Source organism: Prunus avium, chromosome 3 (genome assembly GCF_965620075.1).
Source record: "Prunus avium chromosome 3, drPruAviu1.hap1.1, whole genome shotgun sequence".
Lineage (NCBI taxonomy): Eukaryota > Viridiplantae > Streptophyta > Magnoliopsida > Rosales > Rosaceae > Prunus > Prunus avium.
In genome coordinates, this window is record NC_142286.1 from 10,051,592 (window position 1) to 10,072,594 (window position 21,003).

General features: G+C 37.8%; 1 protein-coding gene, 1 non-coding gene and 1 pseudogene across 2 annotated transcripts; all 3 read right to left on the reverse strand.

Moving 5' to 3' along the window:
• Nucleotides 1-3,086: 3,086 nt before the first annotated feature.
• LOC148295584 (senescence-specific cysteine protease SAG39-like) lies at nucleotides 3,087-4,220 on the reverse strand. The gene is made up of 2 exons (XM_088250938.1): nucleotides 3,784-4,220; nucleotides 3,087-3,739 (listed from the first exon to the last, which is right to left on the reverse strand). Exons 1-2 carry the CDS (start codon nucleotides 4,199-4,201, stop codon nucleotides 3,129-3,131), a joined length of 1,029 nt encoding a protein of 342 aa, XP_088107064.1. The 5' UTR covers nucleotides 4,202-4,220; the 3' UTR covers nucleotides 3,087-3,128.
• A 1,152-nt stretch (nucleotides 4,221-5,372) lies between these two features.
• Nucleotides 5,373-21,003, reverse strand: part of LOC110774555 (senescence-specific cysteine protease SAG39-like) — a 29,621-nt pseudogene continuing 13,990 nt past the window's right edge.
• LOC148295585 (small nucleolar RNA R71) lies at nucleotides 9,242-9,348 on the reverse strand. Its single transcript, XR_015834972.1, has one exon. It is a non-coding gene; the product is annotated as a small nucleolar RNA R71 (small nucleolar RNA).

Below are 21,003 nucleotides of genomic sequence, written 5' to 3' on the forward strand. Positions count from 1 at the left end.
GCAAGCTTCCTCTCTCACCTGCAAAACCCAGCAAATTCGTGCTTTATTCACCCTTCTCCCCATTTTCCCTCTTCTGGCAGACTGTCGTAGTGTTTGACAGAGTCACTGTCAAGCTATCGGAAGAAACCTTAAGCCACCCCTTCTCATCTCTCTCCCTCATTCTCTGCCAAACCTTCATGCATACCCTTCCTCTCCCACCTTAATACCTCACTTTTTCCCCAGAAACACATGGCTCTCCCTTAAGTGCTAAACTCATGATGATTTTGCTTCCATGAGACAAGTCTCTCATGCAAAGCTGGAAAATCTATATGTAAGATGTTGCTATTTTCATTGGTAAAGATAACAAAGGTGTTTCCTAAGGTTTTACTACCCTTTCGAAACACTCTTGGTGCTTAATCTTCGAACTCAGACACAGGGGGATAATTCCACCAGATCGCTCCTTACGGCGGCTCAGCCCATTTGCTGCTGCCAGAAGAAAAAGACCCCCACAACCTTGTTAAACAAAGATGTGAGTTTTATCCTCTCTTAAATGAATGATCTATATTTTGCTAAAAATATCATTTTAAAGTTGATTATGTGATAAAACATGACCAGTTTTAACGGAAGGTTTTTCGAGAGACAAATGTATGGACCAAATTGATTTGTAGACAAAAAGATGAAGGATCATGTTAATCGATTTGACACTTATAAGCACTAAAATGAGGACTTTTAAAAATTTCATGGATCACTTGTGATTTCATGAAAACCCTTATTAGAATTAAATGAAGTTTAGTGTAAGCTCATTTATAAACAAAGATAAATGTTTTTTTTTTTCCCCATAATGTGCGTAGGGCGGCTCTGGCATGGTGCAAGTGGCACCACTACACAGGACCCCCGATTTTTGACGGCCCTTGAATTTTTTTTACTTTATATTTTATTATATTAATAGTATAAAAACTATATATATACTCCACCGTACATCACATTGACACAAAAGTGTATTTTGTGGAGCTTGTTTCTAACGCATCTCTCTTGAGATAAGGCCCAAGTTTGAGTCTTAGTGATGTCATTCCATTCGTGTTTTTGTTCTTTTTACATTATAACAACAAAATTTAAAATAGTTTTTAAAAACATAAGCACGTTAAAAAACAAAGAGAAAAGATCCAACTAAGCCAACATCAGTATATATCACACCCAAACAAAAAAAAAGTACTTTCTTTCACTAAAAAAAAAAAAAAATCATGCCTTCTTTCTCTTGAACTCTTATATTTTTTACCGAACACACTAACATTTAACTTTATCAAATGAAAACATTAAAAAATTTATGAATTTGATTTGTGATTGTTATTACATGCTAATTGATGATGAATTTTAGTTATAAATTTTTTTTTTATGACATTAAGTCGTGGAAATTTTTTTTTTATAAATATTTTAATATTAGATTATGTGAAGGCTCCAGTTTAAGTTTAAAATATTTTTTTAAAAACATAAGCGCGTTAAAAAACAAAGAGAAAAGATCCAACTAAGCCAACATCAGTACATATCACACCCAAAAAAAAAAAAAAAGGTACTTTCTTTCACTCAAAAAAAATAAAAAAATCATGCCTTCTTTCTCTTGAACTCTATTTTTTTTACCGAACACACTAACATTTAACTTTATCAAATGAAAACATTAAAAAATTTATGATTTTAATTTGTGATTGTTATTACATGCTAATTGATGATGAATTTTAGTTATAAAAAAATTGTTTTATGACATTAAGTCGTGACAATTTTTTATTATAAATAATTTAATATTAGATTATATGAAGGCTCTAGTTTAAGTTTTGCACAGAGCCCTCAAAATCTCAGAATTGCGTATAAATCATTCTTTGTGTATATTTGTAGTTGTTGTAAAATGGATGGAATATGCGAGAATGTTGAGCTGCACGTAAAATAAATGAGACACAATATTTAATGAGGTTCGGTCATGCTTACGTCCTCGGAGAGCAGCAATAATAACTTTTCCACTATGTAAAATAATAGGGCTACAACTTTAGTGTTTACAATCTCACTGGCTCACTGATTTTTCTCTCTGCTCTCTTTTCTCTCCTCTCACTCTTCCTCCTTCTTTGCCGGGGCTCTATTTCTTTCTCACTTGGTGTGCTCTCATTCTTTTTTTCGAATTCTCCACTGATGGAGGTGTCTATTTATAGGCCAAAATATTGGTTGTTCACTCACAAGACTTTGGCTTCATGTGAATGTTGGCAGACAAGCTTCATCATCTTTTTTCAATCAATTAGGTAGTGGGCTCTACCATTTTGTGCTCCATTCTTGACTTTACAACACCCCTCCTTGGAGACCACAAATAATATGCCGGTTGCCTCATTAAAATCTTGCTTGGAGAAAACTTAGTGAGGTAGAAAACTAGTGGAAGGAAGAAGAGTATAGCAATCAGTATAGCATACTTCTGGATGCTCCCCCTAATATCTTCATGACTATCTTTCTAGAGGGTAGATCTTTCAGACTGAGTAAACGATGTAGCCATCATCAATTATAATAGGACTAGATAAATGGGTAAGTAACCAAAATCCTAACATAATAAGAAACCAAAATCCTAACTAAATAAGGACTCACCAACAACTGGCTCACTGATTTTTCTCTCTGCTCTCTTTTCTCTCCTCTCACTCATTCTCTTTCTTCCTTCTCTGCTGGGGCTCTCTTTATTTTTCACTTGGTGTGCTGGCATTCCTTTTTTTGGAGAGGTCATTCCCTACTGATAGAGGTGTCTATTTATAGGCCAAAATATTGGCTGTTCACACACAAACCTTTGGGCTCTACCATTTCGGGCTCCATTATTGACTTTACAATAGTAGTTGGGATTTGTGGCATTTGTGGAATCCAACTTTATTTATTTAAACTTTTTTTTTTTATAATATTTAAACTTTTTAATTTTAAACTAATTTCTCTTTCCCAATTTTTCTTATAGATTAGGTGACTCAACAAGTCAATTGAAGAGGGCGGTCTTTTGACTGTATTTTGCTACATCCCATTTTGATCACGTGCTCCTTTTGATAGTAAAAATTGTGTTATGCTATAAGTAAAATGAAATTGAAGACGTTCTTCATTCAGTATTAGTTTCAAACAAGCCATAGTAGGCATTGATAAAATCATGCTGTAGGGTAAGAGGCAGACATAGCAATGCCACAAAGTCCTTCTGCTGCATCGACATCTCTTTGCATTCTTATGTAGCCTTCTTCGCCCCATTCTGTGCCCCATGAATTCTTCACCAACCAAAACTTAGTCCCATCATCACCGACTCCATAACCAACAGCAGTAACACCATGGTCCAGGCTCGTTCCACATGTTCCGGTAAAGACACCACTTGAATAGAATTGGAAGTCAGAACCACTTGCATCAATGGCAACAGAGACGGGTTGATTAGCAACAGCCTTGAGAAGGGCTTGTTCACTGTTTGTAGGCACGTCTTCATAGCCAGTTATCTTGGCTGCAATGCTGGCTTCTTTCTTGGTGTTGCATGTACCATCAACACCGCTGTAAGGGTAGTTAGCTTCCGTACTAAGCCCATGATTTTGTTGGATGAACTGAAAGGCATCATCCATTAAACCACCCTCACAGCCTTGGTCTTCGCCATTGGTGTCACAATCAACAAGCTCTTGCTCAGACAAAGAGATGAGTTTACCTGTTGTGAGCTGAGTAATTCCTTCTGTTGCTGCCACCGCTGAAAAGGCCCAACAACATCCTATATTTTGCATGATTGCAATTAGTAGCAGTTAGAATATATAGCAGTAAGAAAGTTTTAAAGGAGAATACATAATGTTTCTCTCCAGTCCATAGTAGTCGGCACTGATGCTGTTACATTTTCATATTTGAAAGAAGTCGTCTTTGTGGAACACTCATGCCCTTTGAATCGATTTCGTGACGCTTTGAACTCATCATTTGTAAGGTCTGCAAATTGATTAACACTTAGTTTGTATATTTTGTTTGCATCCTCATTGGAAGATTCTATATATGCCACATTTTCCTTGAATATGTTGAAACGTTTCTCCTTCTCCCTAATGTCGTTATATGTGCGCCCATAACGAGCCATCCATTGCTCGTGTCTTCCATACATGGATGCATCTTGGAGACTACGAGAAGTGGCTTCAGAAGACCATGCCCCCAACACGATAAGGATCAACGCCAAACAAACACAACCCTGCAGCCGGCTAATGAACTCCATGATAGCAAGTTGGGATTTGGTAAAGAAGAGGAATTAATGAGCAGGTATACAAAAAAGTAGACTGCTCCGCAGTTTATATAGAGAATCGCCTTGCCATCTCCTTGGCCCAAAAATTAATCCACATGCTATTCTTCGTGCCCCAAAAAATGTTCTGATATGGACCTGTATGATATATTAAATCATATATGACTACTGGCATAGCTTTACTATATGTTACTAACCATCCCATTGTCCTTATTAATTAATAAAATAAAAATTAACCATTGTCGTTTACCATAGAATAAAAAAGAAGCCATTGTAATGGCTTGGTTGACCGTAAACCTGTTATTTCCTATAAATTTAACACTGATATATTTTATTTTATTTTGGGTTGAAAATTTTGGTTTTCTTGGCTTTGATAAATCTGTGTCATTTTTTTGGTGTTGTAATTTCAAGAACTTACAACATTGGAAAAGGTTACCCGTTTCATGTGAGTTGCTCTCTTTTTTCTTTTTCCTTTTTTGGGGGTTTGAGGTGTATTTTATTCTTGCGCGATTTGATGAAGCCTGTGACCTCAAAGTTGTGACCTGAATTTATAATAGTAGAGAGATGCTTTCAAAAATGACGCGGCCTGGCTTTATAATATGCAAACCTGATTTTTCTTTTGACTCAAATCAGGATCATGGAAGCTAAAGACAAAATCGACATCAAAATTATATTTATAACATAACCACAATCAATAGAAGATATGAAATGGTGTTTTGTTTTGAGTCGAAGAAATTATTATTATTATTATTATTTAAGGAAAAAGCGTATGGGTGTGATATATACTATTGTTAATTTAATTCGGGGGTTCTAAAAAATCAGGGGCCCTGTGCAGTGGCGCAACTTGCACCATGCCAAGGCCACCCTTGCCTACTAGTTCGGTTAATCCTAACTATCCCATATATGAGAGGACAGTAGGGAGCTCAAGAGAAACCTATGTGCACCATTTTCAAACAATTTTTCTCATAGATCAGGTGACTCAACAAGTCAATCGAAGGCAGTCTTTTGATTGTATTTTGCTACATCCCATTTTGATCATGTGCTCCTTTTGATAGTAAAAATTGTGTTATGCTATAAGTAAAATGAAATTGAAGACGTTCTTCATTTAGTATTAGTTTCATACAAGCCATAGTAGGCATTGATAAAATCATGCAGTAGGGTAACATGCAGACATAGCAATGCCACAAAGTCCTTCTGCTGCATCAACATCTCTTTGCATTCTTATGTGGCCTTCTTCGCCCCATTCTGTGCCTCATGAATTCTTCACCAACCAAAACTTAGTCCCATCCTCACTGACTCCATAACCAACAGCAGTAACACCATGGTCCAGGCTCGTTCCACATGTTCCGGTAAAGACACCACTTGAATGAAACTGGAAGTCAGAACCACTTGCATCAATGGCAACAGAGACGGGTTGATTAGCAACAGCCTTGAGAAGGGCTTGTTCACTATTTGTAGGCACGTCTTCATAGCCAATTATCTTGGCTGCAATGCTGGCTTCTTTCTTGGTGTTGCATGTACCATCAACACTGCTGTAAGGGTAGTTAGCTTCCGTACTAAGCCCATGATTTTAGTGGATGAACTAAAAGGCATCATCCATTAAACCACCGTCACAGCCTTGGTCTTCGCCATTGGTGTCACAATCAACAGGCTCTTGCTCAAACAAAGAGATGAGTTTACCTGTTGTAAGCTGAGTAATTCCTTCAGTTGCTGCCACAGCTGAAAAGGCCCAACAACATCCTATATTTTGCATGATTACAATTAGTAGCAGTAAGAGTTTTAAAGGAGAATACATAATGTTTCTCTAGTGTAATAAAAATCAGCAAGAAGCTTAATTACCACATTGGCCTTGATCCTTGATGGGTGTCACGGCTCCTTTCTTTCTCCAGTCCATAGTAGTCGGCACTGATGCTGTTACATTTTCATATTTGAAAGAAGTCGTCTTTGTGGAACACTCATGCCCTTTGAATCGATTTTGTGACGCTTTGAACTCATCTTTTGTAAGGTCTGCAAATTGATTGACACTATAGTTTGTATATTTTGTTTGCATCGTCATTGGAAGATTCTATATATGCCACATTTTCCTTGAGTATGTTGAAACGTTTCTCCTTCTCCCTAATGTCGTTATATGTGCGCCCATAACGAGCCATCCATCTTAAGAAACCGGACTAGGGAAGATTGAAGGACGAATTGACTAGGGTTTGAATAATAGACAATTGGGTGAATGATTTTCTGATAATTCTCATTGTCAACAATACAAGGTATATGTACAAATACAGCATTCAATTACACCTATTTCTAAGGCTAGGATTTCATGATCCACCTTTGGTGGGATTTGATCTAGACTAAATCAAGAAAGTAAATATTACAAAGATAATTCTTAACACTCCCCCTCAAGTTGGAGAGTGAATGTTGTTAAGCTCATAATTTCATACATATACATGCCCAATTTACTTACTTCTTTTGCTTAGTTTCCTATAATTCTGAGTTATTTGCCTCTATTTGTGTGTTTTGTAGGCCAATAGAGTAAGAGAGCATAATTCATGCAATTCAAGCATGTTTAGGCCTGATTTGGATGAATGGAAGAAGAGCTTAAAGACAAACTCATTTTGGCTACAGCCCCCTGCCAGTCCAGTTCCGTAGGTCATATTGCAAGCTTTGTTTCAGCAACCTACACAGCTCGGATGAGGCAGCATTCTTCATGAAAGTTGTTCCAATGGGTGTGTACTATAACATATCCAAAATTCATTCCCATTGGATAAATTTGGAGTCCGTCACCTAGCAAACACAGATCCATGCTCAGGATGGATTTTTGTCAGCGAGCAAACTGAGTTAGCAATTTGTTTCGGCCTTAACTTCCTCCTCCGAGCTTGGATTGGGCCAATACTTGTGTGGTTGGATCATACACATTCTAAACTTCACAATGGAGATTTTAAAGTCTTAATTTGATTCAGCCTAGCCCAAGTTGTAAGCCCTTGAAGTTGCTGGTCATGCTGACCTCAGGATGAGCTGGTTGGAAGCTTGGTCATGGTGACATGAAGATGAGCTAGGGCTGCTGGTGGGATTTATTGGTGAAGTGCATCAACCAATTCATCTTTTATAATGCAAGTGTTGTATGCATTAGCCATATTGAATTCAGATTTATCACTCCCCTCTCCCTATAAATACCACATCCATTCCACATTCAAGACACAACAAATCCTGGGATTCACAAACAATTCACTCCAACCATCCTCAAACACTCTCACAATCCCAAACACTCCAACAATCACCAAAACAACTCCAGCAAACTTCTCTTCCATTTCCCTACGAATTTCATCTTCCTTAGCCATCACCACTCACTCAAACTCATCCCAAATCACCTCCATATCCTTCATACATCTTTCTAGAAGTGGGGAAGCTCTTGGAGAAGCGTTAGAAGTGGAGAAGCACTTGGAGAAGCCTTGGACACCACAAGAACTTCAGAAAAAGGGTTTTTCTACTCTTATTGCATTCATTATGTTTTCTCATTTCTGTTCAAGTCTCTTTTCCATTATGAGTAGCTAAATCCATAACTAGGGCTTCGATGTAACCTAACATGAATATTCTGGGTTTATAAGTTTGGAGTTTCAAGTTTGATTCATGATTCATGTTCTTATTCATTATGCTTATAAGTTAACATGCTTGTTTGAATGATTGATCACCATTAGAACTTGTTTGTTAACTATCTTGGTTTGAATTAAGAGTATACACCATGCTTTAATTCGAATTGAACTATAAATAGGAAGAGTATGTATGGACATTCGACAACAGGGATTAGATACATACTTGGTTGTTTAAAATGTTCTTCTATGCTTAGTGGGTTCCTAATGCTTAATTTTAGGTTAGACAACAAATGATCAAATTAGGGAATTAGGAACACAAGGTTAGGACCAAACACCATGGCCTAATCATACTTTAGCTAGAATCAATCTTTGAATCTGAATTAGACTTGTTACTTGAATCTTTATAACCCAGAATTGAATTGTTATGGTGATTCGAATGCCCTAGTCTCAAAATCTGTTTTCCAACTCTTAAAACCACTCTTTGTTACATTTGTTTACAATTTCATTTTGCTTCTTTTGTTCAACAATCACAACCACTCTTGTTTTAAATTCTGTTTTAGACATAACCTCCTACTTTCTTGAATTTGGTAATCTAAGTACATAACTAGTTTTAACTTCTCAGTCTTCGTGGGTACGACCTCGTACTTGTCTTGCTATACTACTAATTGCCCCGTACAATTGCGAGTTAACATAATATTAACAACAAATTTTGGCGCCGTTGCCGGGGACTGAACGAAAGTTCTTCCCTGGTTATGTGCCCAAGGTTACCCTATTCTTTTTAGTGTTTCTAATTAATCTAATTTTCTGTTTCAGGTAGTTTATGTCTAACAGGCCATTCCTTGAACAAGTAAGGTCTTCATTCCAACGTTCCAGATCTTTGAACGCAGGACCATCATTGCAACCAAATCGTGTGACCTCTGAAATTCAGAATCGTCTAGAAAGGGAGTTGTCAACTGCAAAAGAGCAAGCTCTTGCTACATTTACAAGTCTTGCTCTCCACACTGAACTTCCTGGTTCTTCACTTTCAAATTCGGAAGCAAGTTCAGACCAAGAAGAAGAAGAAATGATGGCTGCCATTGAGTTCATGGGAGAACTTGATATCCCAACAATTCCAGCATCTCCTTCAAGCATTTTGCTGCCCACTGTAGCTCGAAATTATGAGCTTAAATCTTCTCATCTTAATATGCTACCCTCCTTTTATGGTTTACCTAATGAAGATCCATTGACTCATATAAATGATATTTTTAATGTTGTGAGTTCTTTTCCCTTGACAGGCGTGACAGAAGATCAACTTCGAATGAGAGTGTTTCCATACACTTTGAAGAATAAGGCAAAATATTGGTTGAATTCTTTGAAGCCGGGATCACTCACTACATGGGCTGCCATTCAAAAGAAGTTCTTGGAGAAATACTTCTCCACGCAAAAGACCGACATGCTTAGGGATAAGATCTTGTTATTTGCACAGCAAGATGATGAATCGTTTTGTGAAGCATGGGAGAGATTCAATGGGCTGCTCAACCAATGTCCTCATCATGGGATTCCATTGAAGCTTCAAATGCGTATGTTTTTATAAAGGACTAACCCCTTCTAGTCATAATATAGTCACCAATTTTGCAGGTGGTTCTTTTAAAACCAAAACTCCAGAAGAAACGTACGAACTCTTTGAGGAGATAGCAATGGAGACCCAACATACGGATACAAGAGGTAAACGTGTTATTAGTGGTTCTAATGATGCTTCTAGTGTGCAGATTTCAAAACTGGAACAAAAGCTAGATGCTCTTCTTGCATTAAACTCAAGAAGCCCTCCGAAGGAAGTGTGTAGCATTTGTGAATCTCATGACCATGCTACCACTTCCTTCGGAGGGCTTCTTGAGTTTAATGCAAGAAGAGCATCTAGCTTTTGTTCCAGTTTTGAAATCTGCACACTAGAAGCATCATTAGAACCACTAATAACACGTTTACCTCTTGTATCCGTATGTTGGGTCTCCATTGCTAATTGAGGAGCAGATTGGAGAGCAAAAAAGCTAAGGAAGGAAGGAGAGGGAGGTGCAGCCGCAGGAAGAAGGGGGAAGACTTCCACCATTGAAGACTTCAAGCTTTCATCATTTCCAAATCTGTAAACTCTTTCTAGTTATATTTCGAATTTGTGTTTGAAATGATTATGAGGAACTAAACTCCATAGCTAGGGCTTAGGTTGAAGCCCTAAACATGATTACCTTATTGTTTTGATGCTTGAGTGTATGAATTTCTAGATATTGTTGATGAATTCCAATTCACCAAATTAATCTATCCTTGATGTGTGTTTTTCCTTGGTTGGCCATCTTTGAAAGCATGCTTCTTGAGATTGTTGGGATTATGTGTATCTTCATGTTATCCTAAGCAATAAATGGATGAAGTAAGAATCATCCATGTGATTTGGTTTCTTGAATACCTAATGTAAACACCATGCTATTAGGATTCTTGTGATGTTCATATTCTCTTTGATCTTAATGGGTTCTCCTTGTAATTGAATCGAAGTACGAACCATACCTAGGTTCGGTTATGGGGAGGGCACAAGTATTGTAGCACGAACCATGCACTTTACGTATATTAGAGAGAATCAATGCGTCTTGAGCCACGACCCATGGTCTTGATTGCGAACATTGATCGGTTCATAATTGTATATCATTTTGTACCCTTCTAGCTTATGATTTGGTTATGTTTTTGAGTTAAACTTGTGCTTTTAATCCTTTTTGTGTTTATCTTTCAGTTCATTGAGCTTTAGGTAATAATGATGGCTTTAGAGAGCATAATTCATGCAATTCAAGCATGTTAAGGCCTAATTTGGATGAATGGATGAAGAGCTTAAAGACAAACTCATTTTGGCTACAGCCCCCTGCCAGTCCAGTTCCGTAGGTCATATTGCAAGCTTTGTTTCAATAACCTACATAGCTCGAATGAGGCCACATTCTTCATGAAAGTTGTTCCAATTGGTGTGTACTATAACATATCCAACATTCAGCCCCATTGGATAAATTTGGAGTCCGTTACCTAGCAAACACAGAACCATGCTCAGGATGGATCTTATCAGCGCGGAAAATGAGTTAGCAATTTGTTTCGGCCTTAACTTCTTCCTCCGACCTTGGATTGGCCCAAATAACATATGGCTGGAAAGAAGACATTCTGAACTTCAATTTAGAGTGCTTAAAGTCCTAATTTGATTAAGAGAAGCCCAAGTTGTAAGCCCTTGAAGTTGCTGGTCATGCTGACCTCAGCATGTGCTGGTTGGATGCTTGGTCATGGTGAGCTAGGTATGAGCTATCATTTCTGGTTGGAAGCTTGGTCATGGTGACATGAAGATGAGCTAGAGCTGCTGGTGGGATCTATTGGTGAAGTGCATCAACCAATTCAAGATTTTCTAATACAAGTGCATCACCCAATTTAGATTTTCTAATACAAGTGCATCAACCATTTCAGATTTTATAAAACAAGTGTTGTATGCATTAGCCATATTGAATTCAGATTTTCACTTCCCCTAGGCCTATAAATAGGGAAGTTCTCTAAGCTTGTAAACACACCCCAAGGGGGGGAGCTCTCAAACACTTCTCTAGAGCTCCCTTCCCTTCTCTCCCTCAAATTCTCTTAGTTTCTCTTTCTAGTTTTCAATTGTTATAATGAGATCTTTGTGCTGAAATTTTCCTTTAAGTCTTTCCAAGTTCTACTTTAATTTTCATTGTTATGTAAATTCTTTTCTTTAGTTTCAAGTTTGATTAGTTTCCAAGTTTCAATTATGATTTTTGTTCTTATTCATTATGCTTATAAGTTAATATGCTAGTTTGAATGATTGATCACCATTTAGGCTTGCATGTTAGCTATCTTGGTTTGAATTAAGAGTATACACCATGCTTTAATTCGAATTGAACTATGAATAGGAAGAGTATGTATGGACATTCGACAACAGGGATTAGATACATGCTTGGTTGTTTAAATTGTTCTTCTATGCTTAATGGGTTCCTAATGCTTAATTTTAGGTTAGACAACAAATGATCAAATTAGGGAATTAGGAACACAAGGTTATGACCAAACACCATGGCTTAATCATACTTTAGCTAGAATCAATCCGCTAATCTAATTGAACTTGGGAACTTATCTACTTGAGTTAGTTATTTTCTTTCTTCCTTGTTTTATTTATTTCCTTTCTTTTTCATTTCTGTTTTGTGTAGGGAAAATGAATTGAATCATTCAATCACCAATCCCCGTGGGATCGACCTCGCACTTACATACGCTATACTACCAACGGTTCGTGCACTTGCGAGTATCACAAGTTGAGGATGCAGCTGAATCAATTTTGGTGCAGCTGTATCCCCTGGCTGTGTTTTATGAGGCCCTTAACTGGTCATCCATGAGTTGCTTGTATATTCGTGTGTTTTTAAATTAAGTTTTATTTTTATTTTTATTTTTATTTTCTTTGTTTTCTTTTCTGTTAAGTCTTTGTTTTTGTTTTGTTTTTGTTTTTGTTTTGTTAAGTTAGTTTATGTATTTATTTACGTGGTGTGGTTAGTTAGTTTATTTCTGAGTGTTAAAAACACATTTTTATTCACACATTGCATTCAAAAAGATAAAAAGTTTAAAACAAAAAAACAAAAAAAACATTCAAGTAAATTAAAAATAAAAACAACTTCTTCATCTTCATCTTCATCTTCATCTTCATGGCATGCCTCTGTTTTCTCTTACTTGCAGAATCTGCAGCAGCTCCACATGGTCCTCATTTTTTCTCTGCAGTGCTTCCACGTGCTGATTGGCACAATAGAGCCGCTTCTGCAAGTCCGCCACCATAGCCTTCAAGGAAGCTATTTCCTCGCTCATCGCAGCACACTCCCGTGTTCTCGCTAGCAATCGCATGCCCAAATTGGTAGCCGAGACCGCGTGGAGTACAGTTAAATTGTGGGACTCCTCCACCGCTGCCTTGTCAGACCTCTGTGCCACATGCAGATGATCTGTCGGTGTGAGCTTGTTACCAATCATGCCTCCCAGCAGCGCTGCTCTGTTCGGCATTGCCTCAGAAAAGTTCGGTATTATCTCAGCAAAGTTTGAGGCCGTACCGTGATGATATGTGGAGTTTGGGAAGACATGATTTGGAGGAACCCTTATCTGCGCATTCGGTGGCGCAAGGGACAATTCAAGGTTAAGATCATCAAGGTGAGTGCATGAGGATGCCATTGTTTTGTTTTTGGATTTTTTGATGTTTTTCTCTGAATTTGCAGGAAGAAATGCGGGGTGCTCTTCTACTTCACCGAGATGAGTTTAAATAGACTTATACAGACGAGGGAGCCGAAAGCACTTCGGATCTCGAGGGTGCTATCCTGTGCTCTTTTCTCTCGGATCCCTTCATTTCCGGCGCAAATTGCGAGCACGTTTTTTTTTAAAGGGAGCATGCTTACACTTTCACTTACTTTTGCCTCCCTGTTTTCTGATGTTTGTGTTTTTGCTTTTTTCAGTTGTTATTTTATTTTATTTTTTTTCAATTGTTTTCTTCTTGTTTGTCAGGTTTCTCAAGAATGTAGTTGGAAGAAGAGACAAAATTAAAGATGCGTCTTGGACACCTGGTGCAAGAATCCCATCTCTTCTTTTAAATTCTTGTTTGAATTGCGTGTTTATTTCAGTTTTTATTTATTTATTTATTTATTTTGTTTTTATTAGGTTTTATAATTTAAAACTCATAGGATATTCTTTGAAGGAGCTAAATTTTTGGTAACTCCAGTGAGCAACCACAGTCTATACAGTGTCTAGGAGTTCTTTAGGCGGCACCTTCGGTGTCTAAGAAGTTCGGGTTTTAAGCGGGACCATTGTGACCCCTCCAACCTTCCCGGAACCCCTGGCTGTGTTTTCTGAGGCCCTTAACTGGTCATCCTTAAGTTTTTCTCTTAAAAGAAGAAGCAGCTATTTGTGTGTTTACTTAACTAATAAAAATTTCATGTTTGGGTCTTCGTGTTTTTGTTTGATTGTCATTCTTTAAATTTAGGGTCAATCGTCTCTTTGAGATAGCATAACATTTTTATATAAAAAATAAATAAAAAAAAAACTTTAAAAATAAATAAAAACTGAAATCATTTCTTCTTGGCGCTCGGTGTCTCGACCATAGGAGCTTTTAGTTTGGCCGTCTGGATGTCCACTTCTGGGTCTTCACGCACAGCCTCTTGGGGCTCATCACTTGAGCTCCCAAAGATCGCAATCTTAGCTTGAGCGTAACTACTCTCATGATCTGCTTTCTTGCGTTTACCCGGTCGGTCTAGGTCCTCCAGCTGCTTTCGCATGTCGCGAGAATACAACTCTACCATCTTTGATAGGTTTTTATTCTCGTCCCGCAATACTTCTAGCTGGTGTCGATTCACCTCCACTATCCTTGACCTTTCCCTTTTCAAGCTTTTTATAGCACTCTGACAATCTTCAACCATACTTCGCTCCGCCGCCAACTGAGCTTTGAGCACCTCCACCTCATGGGACTTCGCAAGTAGGCGATGACCCAAACTTGCGACACATGCTGTACTCTGCACGCTCAGTGCCAGGGCATCACTCGTGACCCGGTTGTCATCCCTTGTCCCGAACACACGTATATCTTTGGGAGTCACTAAATTTCTGCCAACTCCAATAGCAACATCGTTGTCTAGGAGTATTGAGTCATTGACAGACACAGGCCCCCGGGAGGAGCCAAAGTAGGGCATCCATACTGGTGCCGCTGCTTGGCCCAATGTCTGAGTCGGTGGAGCTAGGTTGAGATCCAACGAAAATGGGTAGGAAGAGGCCATTTGATTTCTGATTTTTTTTTCTTCTTTTCTCTTTTGTGTTTCTGAGTTTGTGGTTTTGTTTTTATCCCCATCTTTTTCCTTCTTATATACATAGTCTTTGACAAACCCTAGCCATTGCAGCGTCTAAGCATTTCTGAATCTCCAGCATTCCTCGAGTCCCACAACCTTCTCGCTTTCCAACCATACCCAACTCATTTATCACGACATGTCTTTTCTGAACGGACGCGTTCAGTAAAGCCTTCGCGCCTTTCCATGAGCCCGTAATTTCTGCTTGTGAAATCTGCGGCGCTTCTATCTGTCAACACGTGTCTCGCTTAGTCTGCCCATGACTATCCATGAGACGACATCAGGGACCACATTCCCTCTTTTTTAGAAATCCCGCTTTGCGCTCATAATTCACGTTTTATCTTTTTAAGAAAAAATTAAAATTAAAACGTGTGGCCTTTGGATTTCATTGTGGGTCAGGTTTTCACCATTGTTTTGGTTTCAAAGTGAGTTAACTTTCTTTGGGGTTGGGCTTTCAAACGTTTGGGTTTTAGTTTGCGTAAGACTGTCTGTTTAGGGCTTACTGTTTTGAGTGTTTTACTGTTTCGTTATTTATTTATTTGTTTGTTTGTTTGTTTTGTAATTTTTATTTTTATTTTATTTTATTTGTGTATTTTAATTCAAGTGTGTTTTGTGATTTATATTTACTTTAGTACCTTTCATTTCTTGTTATGACATTGTTTGTGGCTAATTTTTAAACATTGAGGACAATGTTCATTTCTAGGTTTGGGGGTATTGGAGTTTAGCATGTAAATTTGGTTTTTCCTTAATTAATTTTTTATTTTATTTTATTAAGTCTTGCTTTTATTTTTATTTTTATTTTATTTTGATTTTTTTTAGTCACTTTCCGAATACATATGATGAGATTGTGATAAATGTTTGCATGACTTAAATGAAAATTGGATTTCATATAAATAAATAATAATAAATAAATAAAAATTGGCATTGTTCTAGCATGATATGCTTGAAACCTTCTTTACACTTGCCATTTGTTTCATAATTTTCCAATTAAAGGATTTGCATGATCTAAAGAATTGTATGAAGCATAAATTAGACTTATATAACCAACCATATAAAGTGAGCTTTTGAGCCTTGTACTTCAATTCATGAGTGTTATACACATACTCTTAATTTCTTGTCATCTAAGTTGTTTGATCTCATTATTCATTGATTTGGTTGAACACTTAAAAGTCATTCATTCTTATGCAATTTGACTTCACGACATTTAAGAAGTGATATTAAGGCCCTCTTTGGATCGTTTGTGCCTTTCAAGCTAACCTTATGCATGCTTAAGCATGATTTTCCATTGTTAACCATTTTGAGCCTACATGTAAACCTTTTCTTTCATTTACCAATTATATTTCCTCGCCTTAGCCCGAAAAACAAATATTTACCTTTCTAAGGAACTCATAGGGAATGGGTGTTACATTTCGAAAGAAAAAAAAAATATATATATATCACACAATTGGTGAAAGAAAAGAGAAAAGTTGTGATTAAGTGGTGGTTGAATGAAATTTCATTTTTGGGTTTCATTTTTGGGCCTTCAAAATAAATTGGTGGTTGTTCAGGAAAGGAGTGAATCAATGTAAATGAAGGTATAAGGAGTTTTGATCATGTAAAAGAAAAATAAATTCTCATTGTGATGATTCGAAGTCTTGTAAACAATTGTTTTATGCTCTTATATTTTGAGTTCCTTGGACTTTGTTTTATCCATACCTTTCATTTCTTACTCACCTTACACCCTTGGCCCCATTACAACCTATGTTAAAGACCTAAATTGATCTTAAATGTCATGTGGTTGAATTGCATTCATTTTTCTACTTTTAAGTGTTTGGCATCCTTCTTGAGATCATATTAATGCAAGTTCTTCATCTTTCTATTTCGAGTTAAGTCTTTATGGTTTAACTCTAATCTCATGTTTATAACTGAGTGTTGCATTATAGCCCTCTTCCGAGTGATTCATTTGTGAGAGGACAACTTTGGTGAGATTTGAAGTTGAACTTGTGCTTTGTATGATTTTTGAAATTGTGTGAAAACTAAGATTGGGGAATTTGTTGCATTTGGCTATCACACTACCACACTTTGAGCATATTATGTTTTGAACTTTGCCGCTTTGTGAATAATGTTTAAAATTGAGCTTTTATTGTTAAAACTTTTGAGTCATGTGCATGAGTCATTTCTCTTCAGAAAATGTTCGGAAAGATTGTTTTGAGTTCTTTTTATTTTTGTAATTTTGTTTTGTTTTGTTTTGTTTTGTTTTGTTTTGTTTTTTTTTGTTTTGTTTTTGTTAATGTAATTTTTTTTTTTTTGTTTTTGTTTTTTATTTTGCTTAAGGACTAACAATCTTTTAAGTTTTCTAATTACCTTGTTTTGTAGAGTCAGTAAAACGTTTGTGGGTATCGTATCTGTTAAACCCTCAGGAGACACAACTCCTCCTACTAGGGATGCCTAGAGGTTTAAAGGCTTGTTGCATACGCTCAATGCAATCGAGTTACCTACGAAAGTGGTCTAGTTAACTTCTTATTTTGTTTTATTTTTCTTCGTTTTCCTTTTGTTTTGCTTGAGGACTAGCAAAATCTAGGTTTGGGGGTATTTGATCGGTTCATAATTGTATATCATTTTGTACCCTTCTAGCTTATGATTTGGTTATGTTTTTTAGTTAAACTTGTGCTTTTAATCCTTTTTGTGTTTATCTTTCAGTTCATTGAGCTTTAGGTAATAATGATGGCTTTAGAGAGCATAATTCATGCAATTCAAGCATGTTAAGGCCTAATTTGGATGAATGGATGAAGAGCTTAAAGACAAACTCATTTTGGCTACAGCCCCCTGCCAGTCCAGTTCCGTAGGTCATATTGAAAGCTTTGTTTCAATAACCTACATAGCTCGAATGAGGCCACATTCTTCATGAAAGTTGTTCCAATGGGTGTATACTATAACATATCCGAAATTCAGCCCCATTGGATAATTGTGGAGTCTGTTACCTAGCAAACACAGAGCCATGCTCAGGATAGATTTTATCAGCGCGCAAAATGAGTTAGCAATTTGTTTTGGCCTTAACTTCCTCCTCCAACCTTGGATTGGCCCAAATGATATATGGCTGGAAAGAAGACATTCTGAACTTCAAGTTTGAGTGCTTAAAGTCTTAATTTGCTTAAGGGAAGCCCAATTCGTAAGCCCTTGAAGTTGCTGGTCATGCTGACCTCAGGATGAGCTATTATTTCTGGTTGGAAGCTTGGTCATGGTGACATGAAGATGAGCTAGGGCTGCTGGTGGGATTTATTAGTGAAGTGCATCAACCATTTCAGATTTTATAATGCAAGTGTTGTATGCATTAGTGAAGTGCATCAACCATTTCAGATTTTATAAAACAAGTGTTGTATGCATTAGCCATACTTAATTCAGATTTTCAGCTTCCTTAGGCCTATATATAGTGAGGTTTCCCAAGCTTGTAAACACACCCCAAGGGGGGGGAGCTCTCAAACACTTCTCTAGAGCTCCCTTCCCTTCTCTTCCTCAAATTCTCTTAGTTTCATTTTCTAGTTTTCAATTGTAGTAATGAAATATTTGTGCTGAAATTCTCCTTAAGTTTTTCTTAGTTCCACTTTACTTTTCATTATGTAAATTCTTTTCTTTAGTTTCAAGTTTGATTAGTTTCCAAGTTTCAATTATGGTTTTTGTTCTTATTCATTATGCTTATAAGTTAATATGCTAGTTTGAATGATTGATCACCATTTAGGCTTGCATGTTAGCTATCTTGGTTTGAATTAAGAGTAGACACCATGCTTTAATTCGAATTGAACTATGAATAGGAAGAGTATGTATGGACATTCGACAACAGGGATTAGATACATGCTTGGTTGTTTAAATTGTTCTTCTATGCTTAATGGGTTCCTAATGCTTAATTTTAGGTTAGACAACAAATGATCAAATTAGGGAATTAGGAACACAAGGTTATGACCAAACACCATGGCTTAATCATACTTTAGCTAGAATCAATCCGTTAATCTAATTGAACTTGGGAACTTATCTGCTTGAGTTAGTTATTTCTTTCTTCCTTGTTTTATGTTCTTTGTTTTTGTTTCTATTTTGTGTAGGGAAACTAAATTGGATCATTCAATCACCAATCCTCGTGGGATCGACCTCGCACTTACATACGCTATACTACTGAACGGCTCGTGCACTTGCGAGTATCACAAGTTGAGGATGCAACTGAATCCATTTTGGTGCAGCTGTATCTACGCAACAGGGAGCTCTAGAGAAGTGTTTGAGAGCTCCCCCCCTTGGGGTGTGTTTACAAGCTTAGAGAACATCCCTATTTATAGGCCTAGGGGAAGTGAAAATCTGAATTCAATATGACTAATGCATACAACACTTGCATTATAAAAGATGAATTGGTTGATGCACTTCACTCATAAATCCCACCAGCAGCCCTAGCTCATCTTCATGTCACCATGACCAAGCTGTTGGAAAAATGGCTCACCTAAAAGGATACAAAGTTTTTTTTGGCGCTCAAAGGATGATTTTGAATCTGCCTAAAAGCGACCGGTCGCTGGACATTTGCGACCGGTCGTTTTGAAGCAGATTCGAAGTCTGGAAGCAAAACTGAAGAACGACCGGTCGCAGGCACACGAGCGACCGGTCGCTGGACATTTGCGACCGGTCGCTTAGAAGCAGATTCAAAGTCTGGAGGGAAAAATTCTGGCGACCGGTCGCCCATTCCTGACGACCGGTCGCTCCAGTCGTGCTGTGATGCTTTGCTTACGTATTTTCAACTGTCTTTTCAATGGCTATCGCTTTCCACGAGTTTGCAGGTGCTTAATGGATCACTTCTGAGGTAAAAGAGGGTTGACTACCTGCTGGATAGTTGGGAGAGCACTCATGGCTGATTGGTTATCCTATTTTGATTAATCTCCTCTCCATTTTCTGGTTTAATGGAGGTGGCTGAGTGGGATTGTATTACCTACCTAATCTGACCCTTAGTCTAAGTGGTGACTAAAAGGAAAGAACGTGGAGGACAATCAGATATCCTATCTCTTGTCCATTGGCTTGTGTAGGTAATGGGATGAAGTAAGATAACACAAGGGAGAAAGAATGTTGAACAAATGTAGTGGCAAAAGCTGGAAACTAGTTAGAGTTTTCTGTAGAGAGCTTTGTTCAGAAAAACCAAGGGGAGAGCAAGAGAGTTCTCTAAGTGTATCAAGGTGTTGAGCAAGGGTGTGAGAGAAACAGATTGTGAGGGTAGTGTTCTAAGGGGGTTTCCTTTGTAAACCAAAGTTGTAACCTATCTTTATTAGTGAAATTTCTCAAGGTGATCACCAAAGAGGATGTAGGCAATTTGCTGAACCTCTATAAACACTTGTGTCATTTGTGCTTGGTTAATTTCTGTGTGTGTGTGTAAGACTCATCCATCATTGAGTTCTTTGTCTAAAGTCCATCAACAACAAGATCTTAAAAGGGCAGTGAGTCAGTCATTAAATTCACTACAAGTGGTATCAGAGCTGTGTTTGGCAGCTGGAGCTAGTTCTTCTCTTGGAGTGCTAGTGTGTTGAAGATGGCAAGTGACATGGAAGCTGAGAGTGGTAGCAGTTCACAGCATATGAAGCAACCACAAGTAGCAAGCATGAAGGTGGAGTTAAAGCCTTTCACAGGGAAGGAGAACTTCACTCTTTGGCAACGAAGGATGAGGTCAGCTCTTACACAACAACAACTCCATGTTGTGTTGGTTGGCAAGGAGAAGAAGCCAGCAAGCATGACGGATGATGAGTGGGGAGTTCTTGACGAGTTAGCCAGAGGAGCTATCGAAAACTATCTCTCCGATGAGGTGCTCATCAACGTGATAAAGGACACAGCGAAGCAAACATGGGAGAAGCTCGAAGAGATGTTTGCAGGGAAATCGTTGTCCAACAAACTCTTCCTCAAGGAAGAACTCCTAAATCTTCGGATGGAGGAGGGAGGAAATCTAATGGAACATCTAAGTAGTTTCAATAGATGTGTTGCTGACTTGCAGAGAATGGATGTGAATTATAGTCCGGAGGATAAGGCTCTCATGTTGTTGACATCCTTACCTTCGTCCTATAAACACTTCCGAACCACTCTTATGTTCGGAAAGGTTACTCTTGATTTTGAGCCTGTGGTGCAAGACATCATGACACACCATAGGATGACTCAACGTTCGGGAGAAAACTCTCAAGGCGAAGGTCTAGTTGCAAAGACCGGAGAGAGAGGTCGTTCAAAGAGGCGTGAAGGCAAGAAAGGCAATAGAGGAAGGTCCAAATCCAAGGCGAAAGATGGTTGTTTCGAGTGTGGGTCAAAGGAGCATTGGAAAAAGAATTGCCCCATATGGAAGGAGAAGAAGAACAAAGGG